Below are 20979 nucleotides of genomic sequence, written 5' to 3'. Positions count from 1 at the left end.
AGAAAACAATTGACATTTGCTGTAAATACAAATGGATTTATAAAGCAGATTTTTTGTCTCCCCACGATTAACATCAGGGGGGAAAATGCAAAGTCATCCAAACAAGCCCTGAAATAAACTGGCAGCTTAAAAAGCATATCAGCCATTAAAACAAACCATGCAGAACCAGGGGCACTTTAGCAATCAGTGATTAATGACAATGATGACAGGTTTAGAAAAAGTTTTGTGGCAGCAATTGATCAGATTTGAACAATCTTACAAAATATTCCAGACAAAGTCAATAAATAAAGCATGCAAGCATCTGACCCACTTTATGCTTTTAGTTTCTAGAAAAATGTAACTATTCATCGGAACAAACACTGGTACTTAATTATTTTGCTTCAAACAATCAACATCTTATTTGAAACCTTTTTGTAAAATCGCTTGAAGTAATGGATGCTTGCTGTTGCACATAATTCAAATAAAAAAAAATGCATTTTGACACAAAATAAAGCAAATACAGCAAAAAAGAGATGTAAAAAAAAAAATAAAGCCAGTCAGTAACAATCTCTCTGCACAAAAGTCGGATGCATAACAATCAAAATCTGTAGTGAAAGTCTTAACCTTCTTGTAAACTTCATTCCACTTATCTTCTGTTAGTCAATAATCTGTATATTTAGTAACAAAATTGCGACTAACTTCCTCAATGTTACGAGAAACGTTCTAATTATAATGAATTGTCATATTTGTCATTCTTCTAGCATAGTAGATTCCTTTCCCTAATCGCTCACTATTTCTCTCACATTTCAAACTCGCTGCAGAAACCAAACCACTGAGCACAGCAGAAAACTCTGCATGCACGCACGCACGCACGCACGCACGCACGCACGCACGCACGCACGCACGCACGCACGCACGCACGCACGCACGCACGCACGCACGCACGCACGCACGCACGCACGCACACACACACACACACACACACACACACACACACACACCGGTCCAAAGATTTCCTTCATTGAAGCGTTCATGGTTTACTCTGACTCTTTATTCCTATCTGACAATATGCTGTTCTTATAACAGCTTAAAGAGATAGTTCACCCAAAAATGAAAATTCTGTCATTAATTAATTCCCATCATATCATTGCAAACCCGTAAGACTTTCGTTCATCTTCAGAACACAAAGATCTTTTTAATAAAATCTGAGAGATTTCTGTCCCTCCTTTGTCTACGCAACTCACACTGACACTTAAAAAAAAGTTCATAAAGAGATCGTAAAACTAATCCATATGAATTGAGCGGTTTGTTCAAAAATGTTCTGAATAGACTCAATTAAATAGAATAGATTAAATTTAGGCTTTTATTCACATGTAAACATTCAACTCACACATCAGTTGTGGTAAACGGTAGCTCAAGCATGTTCGCTTGTGTGAGAACCAATGAGGTTCATTCTTGTGTTACGCATCACGTTTGAGCTTCAGTTCATGTTCACAGATCAATGTTTATATGTGAAATAAAGCCTAAATTCAATCTGTTCATCATATAAAGCGATCAAGTCTGTAGAGAAAATGTGCACTAAATCGCTCAATTCATATGGATTAGTTTTACGATCTCTTTATAAATGTTTTGAAGCGTTAAAGTGGTAGTTGCGTAGCTGTCAATGGAGGGACAGAAAGCTCTCAGATTTCATCAAAAATGATCAAAAAGATCATGTGTGTTCTGAAGATGAACGAAAGTCTTCCCTGTTTGGAACGACATTAGGGCGAGTAATTAATGACACAATTTTAATTTTTGGGTGAACTATCCCTTTAAGAGGTCAGCATAAGCCTAGAGTTTTAACCTGGAGGCTGTTTGGACTGACAAGAGCAAGAGGGAAAAAAGAACAAAAAAAGCTGCCCACGTTAAACTTTTCCACCTTTTTACCAGAGAATCGTTATTAGCATCATGATGAAGTTAACGATAATAAATCAATACCAAGTCCGTAAATGAAATACAGTAATAATATCCTTCAACAATCATGATTTCAAGTATGAAAACAATGAGCGCTTGATCTCCGCCGAGTGTAGCAGGAGAAAACATCATGTATTTGTTCTTGAGAGGATAAGCGAACAGACATGATGTGAAAGAGCATCTGAATGGGGACAATATGAAGTGATCCCAACTGCCAGCAGAATTGGGGCGTTATTTGAGTAATCTGAGACTAGTTTCGATATTTCCAGGTTGTTGTAAAAACTCAAGAGCAGTGACAGATTTTCCAAAGTCAGAAATGCACCCTTGTTCACAAGACTCACATTTTGTATAAACACGCATAAGATTTCACACATTTCATTCACCACCTGTTTTTCTCTTTTATTAAAGATTCATCTTTCCAGTCAATCTCCTCCGAGCACAAGAGCTATTGTTTTTTTGGTCCACAGCTCTATGCTACCATGAGATTGTGTGACTGACATGTGGATATTTAGTGTGGAGGATGGAAGAAATACCAGGTGGTGGATGTTTAGATAGTTGCACGTTCTGAAGAATAACCATGAAGCAGAGAAAGGGCACCGCGAGTCAGGACGGGGGCGTTAGCAGTCAGTGGAGATTTTGGCAGAAAGGTCTTGGATGCGACGAGCGCTGCAACTCTTGCACAGAATGTGTCCGTCCAGGGGATAGCAGCCTCTTCCCTCGGCCTCTGAGGAGAGGAGAAGACCACACTCCTACAACACAAACACAGTTCGTCTTTAGCACGCACTTGCTCTACTTCACTTCTTATTATTCATTCATTTCAATAGTCAAAATGTTATTTTTAATGCATTAAATCTCAAAGCATAATGTATGCATTTGTAATTGCAGTGTAAATGCATTCTTGCCACGTTTTTAACAATATTGCAACAGTTTCCTCGCACTTGCTATGGTTCCAGAAATATTTCCCCCTATTCATTTCTCCCATAGGGATTTTTTTGAAAAAAAAATCTTCATTAAAACATAAGCCATGAACTAAACCAACAAGCTACAAACATTACAAACTTTGGTTAGAAGCAAAAAAGCATTTGAAAAAAAAGTAGGGAAAGAAGCGAGGTAAAGAACTACAATCCCATGAAGCACTGCGAATAAGCATAATCGAATAAAAAACAATTTGATTTCAGTATATTGAATTGATTATGTGTATATATTGCAATAAAATATGCATATACATTATATATACACACACAAATATTTTGAGAGCATAGGGAGATCGACTCGGTTATGCCATTTGCAGTGCTTCATGTGAGTGGGCGGAGCCAAAGATCTTATTTGGCACATTTTGCTCGTCTTCTCTCTGACTGGTGGAATTTTCTGTACAGCATCGTGGGTAATGTAGTTTTCAACCAATAATTCCACTGTTAAACGATTATTTTAAAACAGTTGAAAAAATGTGCGCTGACGGCTTCAGCAAAAGCAAATACCATCAATTAACAACCTCGTTGCTCAGAGTAAGGCTTATATTTAGAGGTTTATAAGTTGTAGCTAAAAATCTATTTTCTTATGGAGAAAATTGAATTTTATTTCCGACTATTGCACAGATTAAGACAAGACACTACACTTTTTAGGCTATTTTGCTTCCATAAATTGACTTGGACCAGTGGACAGAAGTCAAGTAAAAGCAAAATAGCCTAAAATCTCAAAATTGACCATTGCCTGAAAAACAATGCTTTTGCCTGTAGTGTCTTAGCAAAAATGGCTTCTGTTGGTGCTGATTTCAATATATCATTACATATAAATTTATTATAACTATTGTATTTAAAATATGGTTAAAGTGCACTGGTGAATGTTCTGACAAGCATTAGCAAACTAAAGTATACTTGTATGTCATGTATTTAAACATTTGTAAATTTATAATTTATACTAAATTGCTATGTCATCATTACAAATGTATAAAGTCGCCATGAAAACAAAATGTACAATTATTATTTAATCAGATAATTACAAATTTAAAAAAATAATTTACTGAGACTTTGATAATTAACAAAATCCCCCTAAATATTGAGATATTTCTTGTCAATATCATACATAGGGATGGGAATTGATAAGAATTTAACGATTCCATTATCGATATTGCTAATCGATTCGATTCCTTATCGATTCTCTTATCGATTCTCATTGGGTGAGGGAATAAGTACAAATTTGTTTGTTTGTATTAACTTATTGAACTACTTATAACTTAAGTTAAATGTTGCTTATCTTGGCGAAAGCCGAGTACAAATCAGCATTAAGTTTTAACATCTACTCTCGTGTTATGGAAATCATAACTTAACTTATTTGTGTGTTAATTATTATTAACTCGCTGACACCGCACAGAGTATTAGGGGTGTGAACCTACACTTGTCTCATGGTTCGGTTCGATTACGATTATCATGTCATCAATTCAGTTCAATTCGATATATCATGCATTACATGCACTGCATCCTCAATTTTAAATTTTACTTCAAAAGTGATGTGTGCGTGCGTGCGCGTGTGCGTGTTCGCCTGTTCGTGAAGTCGGAGTGACAGAAACAGTGACATTCCAGTTTAAGTTTCATGGGTCTAAAGTCTGTTCATGCTGTGTGTGTGTGGCCAAATGTTTCTGCATATTGGAGGTAGTTCCCCCCCTTTGACGAAATGGAAATTTTATAAGTGTTGCAAGTGACCATATTGTTATGAGGCGCCGTCACACTCTCATTGAGTATGTGCGCGAGTTTGAGTGTGTGTTAGTGTGTGTGTGTGTGTGTGTGTGCTCGCGTATGTGCGTGGAGAGTTTGTGCGCGCGCGCGCGCGCGCGTCTCATATGAGTATGTGCCTGGAGAGTTCCGCGCATCTCGTGTGTGTAGAGTTTGCGTGTATGTGCGTGAGCGAGGTGTGTCGTTGTGCATTTCATATGTATTTGTTTGAGCATTCAGCTGTGTACATGTATGTTTGACTACTTAGTATACGTGTATGCAAGTGTTTCATATATGTGTGCGACTGTGCGTGAATGAAGTTTGATTTAAGTCCTAGACGGCGCCTCATATTGTCGTTCTTTCGCGTAAAATATAACCAAACGTTAGAGCGCTTCTGCCTCGATGTTTGCTGCATTCTGAACCAAAACAAGGCAGCGCGTGTGTGACGTCATGACACATTTGCAACGAGCGGAACCGATAAGCGGAATCGTTAAGCAGGCATACTAACGGTTCCAAGGAATGGTTCACTGGGTACCGGTTCTGAAGAAGAACCGGTTCTCGATTCCCATCCCTATACATCACTAAATGCAACCCCTTATTTTTGCATGGATGTTACAAATAAACTACTCTGAAATATCCGAGTTGTGCATTACATAAATAATTAAACAGTAAACATGCAAAATTATGGTTCTTACCTCACATACGTAGCAGTTAACATGAAAACTACGATCCAGTGCAACGATCCTCACTGTCTCCTCCTGGCCGGGCTCTGGCATTATGGGCTGACAACATACTGAGCAGCGGGGGGCAAACTTCCTGTTCAAACAGGAAGCAAACAAGGTTTTGGAGATAAAATCAATCAATTTAGCAACTGGTAGGACATTTGAAAGAGCCTCATATTAATAAAAACAATGCAAAGCTTTAGTAAAAGAAAAACAAACACATGCCACTCCACCTTCTGCATTTGATTGTTTGTTTATCAACAGAAACAGAGGCTTGAAGTCAAGTGAGAGTGAAGTGAGTAAGTACCTGTGGAAGTCCTCAATACAGTGGATCTGAGATGTGGCATCCACAGTAAACGGCACTCCATCCAGACAACAGCCGCAAACCACACAGGTGAAACAGCGAGGATGGTAAGCCTTTCCCATCGCCCTCAGGATCCGGTCTAGGATGGGCTCAGAGCATTTTGAACAGCGCTCAAGTGTGCTCTGTGAACAGAGCGGAACAATAAAATGTTCATAGTTTTGATGTAAAATGTGCTACAGAAAGAAAAACATACAATAAAAAGACCAAGAGAGACAGAAAACTTTTTCAAATACCATTGTTTTTTTCAAAACAAGACTTTTTCGTCTTGACAGAAAAAGAGAACTCACTATGTAGCAGCTCTCGCAGTAGCTCTTCCTGTCTAATGCGTAGAAGGGCTGACCTCTCAGTCTGGCATGACAGGTGATGCAGGTGAAACACTCCACGTGAAACACCTGCTCCATGGCAATACAGCCACTGCCGTCTCCCAGAACATTATCCCCACACCGAGCACATCGACCTGAGAGAGAAAGATGGAGAGAGAGAGAGAGAGACAGAGAGGTCCATGACCCTCACTGTGAACAGAGCGGAACAATAAAATGTTCATAGTACAGATAAAAAAAATGCAAAAATGCATTCAATATTGGAGCATACCAAAATATTCCTCAGTTGGGGGATGATTCATGTCATACACCAACTTCTTGGTGAGTCGGTCCAACTCTTCCTCTGGACGCGGTCCTGACCCCTGCTGGCAGAACATGGAGGAACATTGAAACCTTGTACATATTTTACAATTCTTGTACAAATGTAAACTTAATACATTCTCTGACTTTCTGTAGAGTAAAAACACTGAAATCATGTTCACTACCGTTTTGAAAAGCAGTGCACTTCATTGTATTGCAGGTGCACTTGTAGAGCACTTCAAATCATAGATATATTTAAAAACTGTACTTGCAGATAATCAGTAGTATTAATGTAAAAGGCCACTTAAGTCTAACATAAAGGTGTAGTAAGCGATTTCTGAGAAAACTGTTGATATTAGAAATCAACTCAAACAAACACACCCCTCACTTCATTGCCTCGCCCACATGATGCATGAACACACAATGTAAGAGTGGATGTCTCTTTATCATAGCCTGGCTCCGCCCTCCCATGTACTTCCGCTCAATTTTCATTTTCCTTCAGTACTACGTCTGAGATTGTGCTGTAGTCTTTGGTTTTCTCCGATAAATTTTTTACCGGGCCAATCAGCGAACAGAGGGAGTGGCTGAGAACGATGACGTTGATGTTGTGCGTTATTTTGAGATGTAGTTCAGTAATGGCAGCGGAGAAAGATACGAGCGAAGCCATTCGGTCCGTTGTGGCAACGCTGCCGATTATCAAGATCATATATATATATATATATATATATATATATATATACACACACACACACACACAGACACACACACATTTCCTTTTATCTTCAATGTTTATTTTTTTTAATTATCAGCAAATAAAGCCAGCAAATAAAGGACTATTAACGTTCAAAAAATTAATAAATTAAAATAAGTGTTGCAAGTTTTTTTAATTTTCTTGTAAAAGCCACATAATAACTTCTTCTCTCCCATCACTGAGTGAGAGGCGCGACGAGGCCACTATACGTACTTTTACAAAACTATTTAAGGACAGTTCATCACCACTGCATTGCTTCCTGTCTGTGGCTCCAACACCTACTTACCTACTACGGCAGCGTAGGGAATTTATTGTGCCCAGGAGTAAATCAAAAAGACATGAACTTTCTTTTATTCCACGTGCTCTTAAACTGTTTTATAAATAACTTGCAGGTTCTCCTTGTATGAAGCCTGATGTATTTCAGGTTTTTGTATGCATCTGTTTTACTCCTCCTGTTTGTTTCTTCTATTTTTATTTTTATTTTTTTAATTAGGTATATACGATTGTCTTTAGTATGTGTTCTGTTTGATACATTTCAGGGTTTTGTCCTTCAATATCCTGCCTTGTCAAACTCTTAAATAAACTAAAATATTCAATAGGAAGTCTGCCTTTGGTCTCATGCCAGAGTTTCCATTTGTGCTACAACTTGACAAACCAACATTGACCTCACCCAATAAACCGGTCTTACCTTGTTAGACTGATATGCTGACACTTGGTCTTGACTCATCTTCACCGGCACTCCTTGGCCAGCTCTCCCTCCTGGCATATTTCCTGCTCCTCCCTTATAGGCAATGGGGTCTCCATGAGGTTCTTGTGCAGGAGGAGGTGGAGGTGGGTACCAGCCCTGTCCCTGCGCTTCATAATGTGGCCGATCTTGCTGAGGGGGGCGAGAGGCATGCTGACGGGGCGGTGGCGGGGTGTAAGCTTGCTCTGCCTGTCGTCCGCTCTGAGAATAGGTGACGGGCTGAGCCGTTTTCACCTGTACAGTAAAGCGCGGACCGGTTGGGGTGGAGGCAGTGGTGTAGGAGGCAGGCACTGGTTGTGGGTAAGGTTTGTGAACTGAAGAGGGGACGGAGGGGTAAATATAGTCCGACTGAGGTGTAGAGGTGTACGGTGGGGCGGGGTGGTACTGGTTTTGGAGTGGAGCGGGGTAGCCCATTGAGGGCCTGCTTGTTGGTGGAGCCCCCATCTGGTTGGAAGAGTTATAGCGGTCAATAGGGGCGTGCTTGCTGTAAGGCACATTGTCATACAACTGTTGAAAAAAAACAGGAAAAAAAAACAGAATCAGAATCAAGTATTTCAGAGATCTGTACGACAATACCCCAATACTAAACATTACCCAAAAGGCTGGGATACACCATCCAATTTTTGCCGATGCTATAGTTGCCAAAAGTAGCAACGAGGCGCCATGTTTTTCTGTGAGTTTGTTGTGTTTTGAAGTCTGGTAGTGTGTGATCCTCAGTCATTAGTGTATGACGCCCAGTTTTTCCTATACTACTTACAAAATCAGCAAGTGTATGATGCCTAGTGTTTTAATATCTGTTCAGATTTTAAAAATCATGTAGTGCAGTGTTTCTCAACCGGTGGGTCGTAAGAGCATTTTGAGCGAGTCGTTGAGTGTGTAGTCAAAGAAACAACACACAAACAAACAAAGTAATTCTAAATGTTTTACTAATGCGAGACTTATTTTGAAAGACATGAGTGAAAGCCGTTGACTCTTCTGTAAGGCACAGTTTAAGTTGAGTGCCTGTGAAAAACATGTTGTCAAGTTGTCCTGATTCAGTATGTGTGGTCAGATGAGAAGTTGTCAGGCTTTTTGTCAGTGTCATTATTTTAACATTATTTTCACAATTTCTATTTAAAAAAAAATATATATATATAAATTTTTAAATGTATTGTTTTTAAGTATGTTTGCAATCGAGTACAATTACGGGGTGTTACACAACTGTGTGATGGCGTGTTGTCAATTATACATTATCAATGGGCTTAAGTGGTTACAGATGTAACTTTGTTGATTGGTCATGTGTGTATTTCAAATAGGAAGAGTTTGTAAATTTGTATATACCTGATGAAGGTCGAAAGACCGAAACGTTGCTGCTAAATTTAAGTTTCATTTGCAAGCACTGATAGTGTGCGGGAGTTCCTATTTGCACAATTTCTTATGAAATGAAAAGTCTCACCTCAGAAAAATTGCCTGTCCTGTCAGATAAACTGTGCACACGGCACACACTCTTCAATTGCGCGCACAATTTACGTTGTCAATTAGTCATGAAATTACCAACAAGTACGTCATACCAAAATTACGTAACTGGTACGTCGTGTTAGCTGGGAAGGATTTGCATGCAGGTATGATGTTCATTCTATTCTTAAGGACCGGCGTCCATGTTTTATTAACAGTTCATATTAGTATTGTGTATTTGCCATGGTAACTAAAGTTTCCATAACCCAATATACCATTTTATTTTCACTTTCTGTTATTTTCTATATTTTTTGATGACTGTGGTGGCTCAAAGTGATGATACACAGGGCAACTTTTTGATAACTGGGCAATCTTGCCGAGCGATTGTTGCTTGGGCACTTTCCCATTAAAAACGGACAATAGATTTCTATCTGGATAATTTAGATCAGTCGTGGGCCCTGTGTCTCAACATTGCCCAGCAACATTGCTCAAAAAGTTGCCCTGTGTATCATCACCTTCATAGTAACTTACTAACTTTACTCCATGAACAAAAACTAGTTTGACACTGCCATTTCATAGCCTTACCTTATACTGTTTATTCACCAGTGTTAGTGATATTATTACAATTTATGTGTAAGTTAAGTTAAGTGGGATGGTACTTGTGTGCAGGGCCGTCGCTAGAGGTGAGAAAGGCCCCAGACTTTCAATTTCAACCGAGTCGGGACAAGGAATGTGATCTCAACCGAGGAGGGCCCACAGCAACAACCTGCACCAGGGCCCCAGATACCCCAGCAACAGCCCTGCTTGTGTGTGTCTCTACACCATTTTTGAGAAATAAATACTTGGATCCAATTCCTATAAATTTGAGTCACAGCTTAATGAGCATGGGAAAATGTGGGTCACATGGCCAAACAAGTTTAGCACTAGTGATGTAGTGTATTCCAGCCTTAAGAAACACATTTACTTACTAATATGTCTGAAAGCATTCTTTAACCTATTTTTAAACGTTTTTTCCCCCTGGCACTTGGTTTAAAGCATTATTTAGAGTTGTTACTGCTTTTAAAGTGTTTACCGGTGCACTTGAGCTCTGAGGGTGACTGTCCAGGTCAGCCAGCATGCATGTAAGAGAGTCTATCTCTGCGTCAATATTAGAGATGTGCTTCTCTGATCCCCGGCTCTGAACAAATAACAGCCACAAACAAAACTCACATTATTATACTTTCATACATTTTTTTTTTAGAAAAATGCCTAAATGAGTGGGGAATGTTTCAAAGTGCCTCTATTATGCTTTTTTTTAATGCAGTGTGTAATATCGCTATTTGTGAATGTAACAGTTCTGTAAGTTTTAGAGATCAAAGTGCACGACAAATAAAGTTATTAATTTGCTTATTATTACTTGCGGTTAAAAACATAAGATGAAACAAATATACATAATGCCAGTCTATGGTCTTCATTGGGTGCCAGTGATCAATGTCTTCTTTGACTCTCAAACACTGTAGTTGTAGCTAATAAAGACTGGAAGAATTTGGTTTATAATATTGTCACATTGAGAAGATGATATTTTTAGCACTGAAAATCCACTTCACCTGCACTTCCATAGGATGAGGACTTGATACAGAAAAACAAAGCCATAGTTACTGTTCATATCACTGTGTATCAAGCAGGAAGGAAGATCCGGAGCTGTAATTCAGATATGGTAATAGGCTTTTCGTTTCCGACACATGCTGTAAGCGGTTGACCACAACAAGATCACAAAAGTCTGGGTCGTCTGACCAATCAGAGCAGAGTACTTTCTTGGAAAGGAGGGGTTTAGAGAGACTGAACCTTCAAACAAACCGTTATTAGACTGATGAGGTGATATGCAATGTATTTTATGAGAAAAGTAAAGTGTTTTTTTTACCTTAAATGCATGTAATACTATTGTAGGAGACATTTAAAACTAAATTAGAAACCTTAAAATTACCATAATAGGGGCACTTTAAAAACATTTAATGAGAAGGATATTTTTCCAGTATTTTTGAGGAAATTTAAGGAATGATCGACAAATTCAAATTGAACCAAATCCCTTTTACATAACACAAGTCCCAAACGATAATTATAAAAGAACATGTGTGCATCACTGACGTGAAGTTCATGGCTGGCCATGCGGGGGCTCCAGTTGTGGTGGTCTTCTTTGGGCCCCTGGCCTGGAGCATAGTATCGCTCTCCCATTTGGGGAGGCAATTGATGATAGGCAGTAGACCCTGAGCGATCATCTTGATGCTGGTGTTGCATGGATGCCCCTAAGCACACAAATAGTATTCAATCAATTATTTCTTTAAGAATAAATTAAAGTAAAGAGATAATGAGTCGTTTAATATCAAATAACCACTGTGCTTGTAAGGCTGACAATTATAAACAATTTTCAAATGTCACAAACTGGACCGTTTGGAAAAAGCATGATGCATATTTGTTTCTTTGTTTCTTAACACCATGTCAGCTTCTCTGGCTATTTTTATGGCAAAAACTATACTTGATTTTTTAAAATTTAAACTAAATAAGACTTCTTTTTTTTTTTAAACAACATTTGGATTAACAAGATTAAAAACCTTTTCAAGGGAATCAACAATATAAAACTTTTCTCACGCACAATGAAGCAAAGGGCTGCACGATATTTCGTGTTAGCGTCGATATCACGATGCGCCCATCCGTGATAGTCACATCACAGGATGTGCGATGTCAAGTACAGAGATCGTAGTTGATCCATGATCCGTATGGACCAGGCACTACAGTTCGAAACGCATGCGATTCACGGATTAATTGCAAAATGTATCTTTTGAACATGTTTTAGGTCAAGTCAGTTTAAACATTCAAGAGATTTTAATCCATTTGAGGACGCAAAAGAGAACCTAATTCGAAACTTGTGGTCAGTTTTCTGTGCACACAAAGAGCTTGAACGGACACATACATGCGAATTCTGCCAAAAAAAATGCCCAAAAACTTGTGTCTTGGCGTGTATCCTCATAAACACAGGCTTACGTGAATGCAAACAATTGAGAAAGAAAACAGATACATTTCATTATATTGGATCAGTGCATTAGCTCTTAAAGTGACAGCAGCCTAATGTTCCTGCTGCTGTCTGTGTCATTAATGGTTATCAAACAATAAAATACAAAGAGAAAAACAGTTGTAGCTTTAAAAAAAATTTATTATATTTAATTTATACATTGAAGACAATGCAATCTTATTTTACATATGATTATTCAATTTCTGTACATGAAAACTGTTATATTTACCTGAAAAGCAGTGTTTATTTCATTCGCATTTTTGTTCTATTGAATTTATCTATGCTTGTGATTTGTTTATTATTTTCTATGCAGATTCACTCCCCTAAAATCACGCCAATCATTCTAGAAAGATTAATTAATTTCAAATAGAGCCATTCAATTAATCTAGTGATGAATGATTCATATCGCAATATATATCAACATTTGAGGTGGATTGTTTAAAATTCATGTATAACTTTGATGAAAGGTTGAGATCCACTTCACATGTTGACTACTGTATATAATCGCAGGAAAAAAACAAAAACAATGTCAGTTTTTTACAATATTGAGCAGCCCTAATGAAGCATGATGCATCAACCTGCACTGGAAAGTTTAAGGGTTCTTACCTGAAGGTCCAGTTGCCATATATCTTACAGGCATCCCATTTCCTCCTGTTCCACCATTCTGCTCATACATGTTATATTTGGGCCTCTGGTCGGGGAGACCTTTCTTTGGAGGTCTGTAGAGAGCGGGGCCAGAGTGTGACATCGGTGCTGTGGCTCTATCTGAACTACCCAGGGTTCTTGGAGGCAGCCAGTTGGGGCCAGACATACCAGGCTTCTACAAGGACAGCACAGAATAACCATTGTCAGTGTGTAACCTTTCTCTGTTTTAAGTGACATGTTTGTGCATGAGCATGACTAAATAATAACTAGATTTTCTACTACACACCTCAAACTCAAAGAGATCAGGCCCTATTGCAGTACTGTCCGAACTTGTAAAAAAATGCATAACTGTAACTACACAAAACAGGTTGATGCTTTATGCTGAGTTTCTAGTGGCAACGCATGGTATCCACGATAACAATAGGCACCAAATTAAAAAGCAGGAAAAGGCAACCATTCTCAGCCGAAAGGGGAATTCCAGGGTTCCTTAGTCGAAAAGCATTTCTCTTTCTCACACACACACAAACATACATAAAATTCCCACAGGTGCAGAGCACTTGCAATGTATTCGCTCCTCTCTCAAGTCTCCCATTGGTACAATGGCCATTGTCCACAACACTTAATCCACAATCCTTTATATACAGAGTCCGTCCATGAAAATAAGATAGGAAATATTATGTAATGATCAACTTTTCATTTGAGCCATCTGGTGTCCGCTGGACAATGTCCTGTGTATCCAAGGGCTGAGGAGTGTTTGTTATTATAAGCTTACGAAAACAAAGCAAATAAACCTCAAAACAATACAAGATGCTAACAAGTGTAAACACAGTCAGAACAGATATATGGGAAGTATTAAAATACAAACAGGGCCTTTGAAACAGTGCAGGAAAATCCAGCTTAAAGGCACAGTGTGCAAGTTTCGCCACTAGAGGTTGCTTATTCAAAACAATAAAGTCGTAGCTCGATGGCGCAGTGAATGAACGTGGAATCATGGGAGTTGTCGACTTCACCTCCACAACCACTGGAAAGGAATCCGACAGGCAAAAATCGTGTTCATGGATGAGCTAATATGTTAAAGTTTTATTAACGTTACTGTGGTATGAAGCAAGGCTGGGCCGAAAGATTTTACGTTGCCGTTTTCATTATATAGTGCAGTCGGAAGCTGCCGCTCCTTTCGTTTTGTTCATGCATATTTTACAATAAACGTTATGTTCAACGTTCCCCTCCTTCTGGAACTTTGTTAGTTATGTTTGATCATTGTGGGGTAATGCAACACTGTTTTACTGTGCTGTGATGAAAGTTATGTTAACGTTACTCTGTGTGTTCGCTCTGTGGCTGCTATGAGACACTTGTTGCGCATTGCAGTAAGATAGATCGATATTAGAATATCATAAAAAAAGCTGAATGACTTGTGTTGCTAAACAGCATGCAGTTCATTTTAAAACATATGGTGGACAAAATGCTGTATTACTGTTACTACAAATAAAGCTCTTTCTGATTATGCTATGTTAGCCATTTGACAAAATAGTGTTGTCTGATCTACTTTTTTTAAACTCACAGTAAAATCAAGAAAACAAGAGATTCAACCAATAAGACTAAACAAGCTGACCTGTATAACAATGAAACTTTTCTGTCGATAAAGGTACCCAAACGGTTGCTCACCTGTCTAATAAAACATAATATATTAAAGTGTCTTTGGTGTTTACAAGGTTTCTAAGGAAATCAACCCTGAAATTGATGGTAACACAGATATGAAGTCATTGACAGGTGACACATTGACATGGGCGTTACACTGGTTAAAATAGCTGATTTCTCTGGATTTAAACATGGTTTGAAACATTTAAGATAATGTAAGTCAATAAAATCTTTGTTCTAGTGGTTTTGGGCTATTTTAATCGAAAAATCTTATATGTTGTGCCTTTAAGATAGCAGTTGGTTTCAAACTGGTCATTAGCTGGTTGACCAGTTACGATGCCCCCCAAAATAGTTAAACCATCTTGGTATATAAATAACTAGCTGCTAATTTGTTGTTGCTGGTCCAATGGTGTCAACCAGACCAGTTTTGACCAGATGATGACCACTGCGACCATGTAACAAAAGAAATACCACCTTAAAATGTATATTCAGTTGTGACCTCTAATCATTGCACTGATTTCATAATAATAAATGTTTCTGTTTGTATCCAGAGAAATGTCCAGCCAGACCACATTGGATTGCACCGCAATCCGTGAAAGCTCATACTCAAAGCCGGGGATTGTTAGGCCGATGAATCACCCGTATGACAATGTTTTTTTTTATCTTTGAAAGCCCATTAATCTACGATGTAACGCGTTACTGCTTCTCTCTCCTGCAGTGGACAGTGAACATTGCAAAGTTACATCGACTGATAAAAGTGCGACACTGCCGCACACAAACGTCATCGTGGATGTTTGCGATAACAACAACTCATCTATGGTAACTTGCGTCCTGTGTTTATTGGGTTATTTAAACAATAGGACATTAACGATTTCCCGTACCTCTTAAAAACGCTGCAGACTCCCAGTCAACCGAGCATCTGCCTCGTCTTGCTTCGTTTTCATCTGCAAAATGAAATCAGCACATGAAATGAACCGGCGAGCTGCGTCCGTGTGTCTGTCTGGTAGCCTGTAACGTTATTTCAATTAAAAAGTTCAGTTCATAGATTCCAATCGTTGTGCACTTACCACCAAGTATATCAATGCAATAGTTAAACATTAAAAACTATCCCCTAAACATTAAAACGACAAACGAGCCCTCAAGATCGTTCAGTTTGTCGACGTGAAACATCCAGTTTAAACTGTTTATTTGTGAGTTAAATAAAGCGAATACTGCAAGGCTGATTTTTTTTTACTTCTAAAAGAAATACAGCCTCACGAGATGTGAGTAAACACTATAAGCAAGCTGTGTTCGCTTTAGGTTAGTGCCTAAACCAATACACTTTTAGTTCTCTGTCGGTTTCATTTTAGTAACCTACTTTTCCTGGAGGATCAGCAGCGGCTGACAGGCCTGTGTGCAGCGGTCCGCGCGCATGACGTCACGTGGCAAGCTCTTTCAACATTTAAAGGTAGAGTAAAACATGTAAATACTGTACATAAATGTACATTTTCAGGTCAGAAACCACTTTTTTATGTTTGGCTTACTGAACATTACTTTGGGACTATCTCCGACTCGTGTAACAAGAAGGCTTTAAAAACAATTGAAATATGTAAGTCTTTTAATCTTTTACTTTGATATGTAATCTTTTCTGATTAGTTATTATAGTAGGCCTACCCCTGTCTTGTGTCTTTTTTATTAATATTTTTTCCCCTCGTTTATTTGTTCTACATTGTGACTGTTTCCTTCTTTGTTTATATAATGTTCTCAATAAAAAAAAAAAATTAAAGTAGGGCATTTTTTTTTTATAAACACCTTTGTTATACTGCTTGAAACTTTCTTCTCATCCTCATGGCAATCGACAATATAAGTATTAAAAAAATGTAGATATATCTTCTGTGGAAGTCTCAGGACTGAAGTGAAGTGTTAGCCTCTTTGGTCCGAATGCAATGATACAATGTCGTATATCTGCCTGTCAGCTTATGTATTTTCATGCGTTCGTGCACCCAGACATCACACATCATCAGCACGATCTTTCGGTTAGTCAATGCAGAGATGAAGACAGGCATACAAAGAGTGCCACGAACGAAAAGCAGCCGCCTTTTACAGTTCCTCCTGAACCAAAACAACGAGTTTGTGCTGCGTTCACTTCACGCAATAACGTAACTATCGTAATTATAAGATGGCAGCCGTGACGTTCTAGCCGGAGCTGTTTATGTCCTCAGACTCAGATTTTTGCGTTTGTATGTCAACACAATCATTGTCGAAATGAATCTGCAGTAGTCAGTTAGTACAAGTCAAAGCTCTGTAAGTTGTTTACGTTCATTATTATTATAATGTTGTGTGCTTTGAGACATTAGGTAATTTAACTCCGTATCTTGTTGTGTGGCACTACAGACTCTGCTGTGTGCGTTCATGTGTTTTGAAGGAGGCGTGGTTTTGGAGACTCTCAGAAGGGACGGTGGGATCTCATGCTATCAAAGTTAGGTTGCAATTGCTAGCCTCTCTGAAATTGCCTACCTTTATACTATTTAAATAAATTTAAATAGCTATTTAGCCTATTTAAATTAGCTGCTATGGTGACTGGTCATTAAATAGCCTAGACGTGTTTTTATCACATGATACTAGTGTATAAGAAATAAGTAGCTACTAGTACCTAATAAAAATTTTCTAGTAGAACTGGAGTAGGTACCAGCAACAATTAATAGTAGGTACTTAATAATTGGAAGTGAATAGTTGACATCTGGGGCCAGCAATTCCAAAATGGCGCCGATGGGAGTGGAAAGTTCTGTGCGTGATCTACTGACGACACGCAAATTAAAAAACACAGACGCAGCAGGATCATTTCCATAATGACCAATGCAATCTACCAAGAGCAGCGCAAATGAGAGCATCTGGTTTAAGACATGTTTTTTGGGCTGTAAATAAGGGCATAAATACCAGTAAATGAACCAGTGCAAACCTCAGTAAATCACCTTGCATGATTCATTTAAATACTCTCCTTTTTTTAATTTTGCGTCCGAATGGGGATGAAAAACTCCTACAAATGCATATGCAATAAGGTCAGTTGCAAAAATAACCAATTCCATGCCTTTTCAGCGCTAATATTTCACTGCTTGTCTGTAAATCCTGACAGTAGTTTTTTAACACCAAAAGAGGGTTGGAGCGGGCACAAGCTGTTAAATCTGGCCTTAAAGTAACAAACTTCACTGACAAACATTTGCAAATCGTTTGAAATAGTTACTTGTCACTATTGGGATAGTGACTAGCAACTGATTACTAGTAAGTGATGAATAAATGATTGTGATTAATTGAATGGATAGTTACATCTGGAATAACTATCAGATAAAAAAGTTTTTTTTTTTTTAAGATAGTATCTAGTGAAACTGAAAAAGATACTAGCCACTATCAGATCATTTAGACATAAGTGCTACAGAAAATACTATTTATTTTAAAGGAAGAAATATTAAAATGGCTTGCCATAAATTTCAGGGAGTTGTGGAGCATATTTTGGGATGCATGCTGTGTGTCCCATATTGGAATGACATATGGTGCCAGATGAGGGATTTATTTATTGCATGTGGCAACTTAATCCTGGGCATATCACTTGTTCTCGAAACGAAAAGGAATGTTTAGCCGTCGTCTTCAGTTGCATTTTGATTGATTAATCTATTGTTAGGCCAATGGGTTTGAATAAATCAGCCAATGCTAAAGCAACTGAATAATGATCAAAACCCGTATGAATAACACCTCACATCACATTATTTTATACTGTTTTGTAAAAAAAAAAGGGTACACATTAATTTATTGCCAGTCTTGGTCTCTCCAATAACCACTTACTATGATACACTCTGTGCTTCACTTTAATATCCTGCAATTAATATCCTGATAAGACCTCTGACCTGCAGGCCGGCACGTGAAACACCCGCTGTCGGAAACTCTACGTGACCATCGGACCAAGCTCAACGGCTCTTGAGAGGAAATGGCTGACCTGAACCATCATTCTCTCCTTCAGAGGTCACTTTACTACCAAGACAAGATCAGGACCGCTTCAGACACCCACATACTGTTTCCACCATCTCTTTAGTATCTCACTTTCATCACTTTCATCACTGCTCTTAGAATATTTTTTCATCAAGAGATTTCTAGATTTAGAAAAAGTTAAAAGTGTTCGGGGGGAAAAAAACATGAATCTATCCACAAGTAGATCAAGATATGATCAGTGTTTGGACTACAAAAAAATGGGTCTATATTGAGACTTCCATAGGACTGACAATTTTGGAAAATGTGTTAGTCTTTTTTATGAACTTATGTTGTGACCCCTTTACAAGCAACATCAGTAAAGTTTATAATGAAAAAACATATTACAAAAGTTTGCTCTTGGCATAATATTCTTCAAAAATACTTTGCAATGAGGTATATGTGCTTGCTGACAGAGATATGAATAGAGTATTGTTTTTAAGAATTTATCTAAGATCTTTCGCTGGTAATTTTTGATGTTGCAATAGGTTCTATGAATAGCTGTGTGCTGGTTATGAAAGAGTAACTCATGACCTGAAATATCTTCCACATTTTTAGCTGCAGACAATTCAGCAAACATCTTGATTACTTGGCTGCTCATCTAATGATCCTGGCACAGTATTTTAAGAGAAACATTGTTCTCTATATACAGAGCACATACAGTCTTTTTTTCGTTGAGCTTTTCTGGGGTTTGGAATGTTAATCATTTCTGGCTCATTCATGGTTTATTTTTATTTATTATTACATATGTCTTCAAGATCTGTCCCTCATGTCAGACTCAGTAGGGTCAGATTTGAGGGATCTTAACTACTCACACATGCACAAGCATATACTACTCGGTGAATACGATTTTTTTAATAAAGAAATTAATACTTTTATTTAGCAAGGATGCATTCAAATGATCAAAAGTGAGTGTTACTGAATATAAATATTTTGAAACATTATTACTGCATTTAGTCTTTATTTCAATGGTCCACTACATTCTTCTAACTACATTGCTACATCTCAACTAACTCTCATCAGAGTATTAGTAGACTGTCTGCTTAATATCAGTTTATTTGAATGCTCCACCAACAGACATTATATTCAACTTGAACATTATCGTCAACTTATTCTACTAACCCTAATCTTAACATAACAGTTTACTACAATCTGGTTAATACTCTAATAAGAGTTGAAGACTGGAATAATGATGCTGAAAATTCAGCTTTTATTACAGGAATAAATTACATTTTAAAAGATATTAAATAGAAAACCACTTGTTCCACAAAATTACTGTATTTACTGTATATCTGATCAAATAAATGCAGCCTTGGTGTGCATAAGAGACTTCTGTTAAAAATCTTACTGACCGCAAACATTTGAACGGTAGTGTCCATGCATAAACAGTATGAATTTGCTTTTGAATTTCACTCATTCTCAACCTGTGACCCTTTTCAGTACATCCTAATTTTCTTCATTGTCCATTTGTGTACGTCTCCCCACCTCCTTCCACCTTCCTCAAGAGGACAAACATCCCCCTTCATCCACACACCACACCGGACGAGCTCACAGCATGTCCTTATATGTCCAAATCTCTCAGTTTCAGCAGGAAGAGGCAGTTTATTAAAAATACAGTCATTGTTTCTGGAGCTTAAATAATCAATATGTATATTATGTTGTATTTTGAGATTTTAAAAGCAGCGGGGTCCAACAAACACTGGACCCTATTTTTAAAACACTGGACCAAAAATAAAAATAAATATTTGTGTTCCACATAATAAAGAATGTTAATCATTATACCTTTAAAAAAATGTAATCTTCAGAGTATCGGTAACACTTTACAATAAGCTCTAATTTGTTAACATTAGTAAAAAAATATATAAATATGTTTGTGTAAGTTCACATGTGTGCATTAACTAATGTTTACAGCAACTTCTGATCTAAGTAAAAGGTGACATTAAGATAAGTAAATGCTGATGTAGCATATCGTAGTTCATATAAACTAACAGTTAACTAGTGCACTGTAAAAAAATATTTATGATCAATAAGTTATGACAACATATGTTTTTGCAATAATAAATATAAGTTCAGGAAATAAGTTAAGGAACTCAACTTCAACTTTTTCATGTTATACAAGATTCAACTGTAAGTCACTAAGTAATACTAAGTATACTAAGTCAGTTTAATGTAATTCAAGTTGAAATGACTTAAACATCCAAGTTGATTGTACTTAAAAAAATTAAGGAAGCAACTTTTTGTTTTACAGTGTGTTAACAAATGAAACCTTATTGTAAAGTGCAGTGAATCTTTGTCAGAACAAAATTATTCCACATTTTCATTCCTTGATTCATGCTTAGAAAGACTAAACAGTGACTCAACTGTAGGCTGCAGCTCCATAA

General features: G+C 37.7%; 1 protein-coding gene and 1 long non-coding RNA gene across 5 annotated transcripts; one reads left to right on the top strand and one right to left on the bottom strand.

The window, feature by feature from the left end:
- Positions 1 to 15: 15 nt before the first annotated feature.
- On the bottom strand, positions 16 to 16035 carry trip6 (thyroid hormone receptor interactor 6). Of its 4 annotated transcripts, none has more exons than XM_077227676.1 (12): positions 15960 to 16035; positions 15484 to 15546; positions 12929 to 13142; positions 11401 to 11558; positions 10349 to 10453; positions 7786 to 8349; positions 6318 to 6411; positions 6014 to 6183; positions 5670 to 5848; positions 5336 to 5456; positions 963 to 2681; positions 16 to 830 (listed from the first exon to the last, which is right to left on the bottom strand). In XM_077227676.1, exons 3-11 carry the CDS (start codon positions 13131 to 13133, stop codon positions 2550 to 2552), a joined length of 1728 nt encoding a protein of 575 aa, XP_077083791.1. In that variant the 5' UTR covers positions 13134 to 13142; positions 15484 to 15546; positions 15960 to 16035; the 3' UTR covers positions 16 to 830; positions 963 to 2549. The 4 variants fall into 4 exon arrangements, with proteins under 4 accessions (XP_077083791.1, XP_077083794.1, XP_077083792.1 ...); XM_077227679.1 differs by having other exon boundaries at positions 6318 to 6408; XM_077227677.1 differs by having other exon boundaries at positions 15670 to 15967.
- Positions 13178 to 18988, top strand: LOC143736900 (uncharacterized). The gene is made up of 3 exons (XR_013203594.1): positions 13178 to 15430; positions 15977 to 16049; positions 18487 to 18988. It is a non-coding gene; the product is annotated as an uncharacterized LOC143736900 (long non-coding RNA).
- Positions 18989 to 20979: the final 1991 nt, after the last annotated feature.

The sequence above is a fragment of the Siphateles boraxobius genome, unplaced genomic scaffold, assembly GCF_051911475.1.
Source record: "Siphateles boraxobius isolate OS27281-9 unplaced genomic scaffold, OSU_SipBor_1 130, whole genome shotgun sequence".
Lineage (NCBI taxonomy): Eukaryota > Metazoa > Chordata > Actinopteri > Cypriniformes > Leuciscidae > Siphateles > Siphateles boraxobius.
Note: the sequence above shows the minus strand (reverse complement) of the source record. Positions and strands in the feature narration are given on the sequence as shown.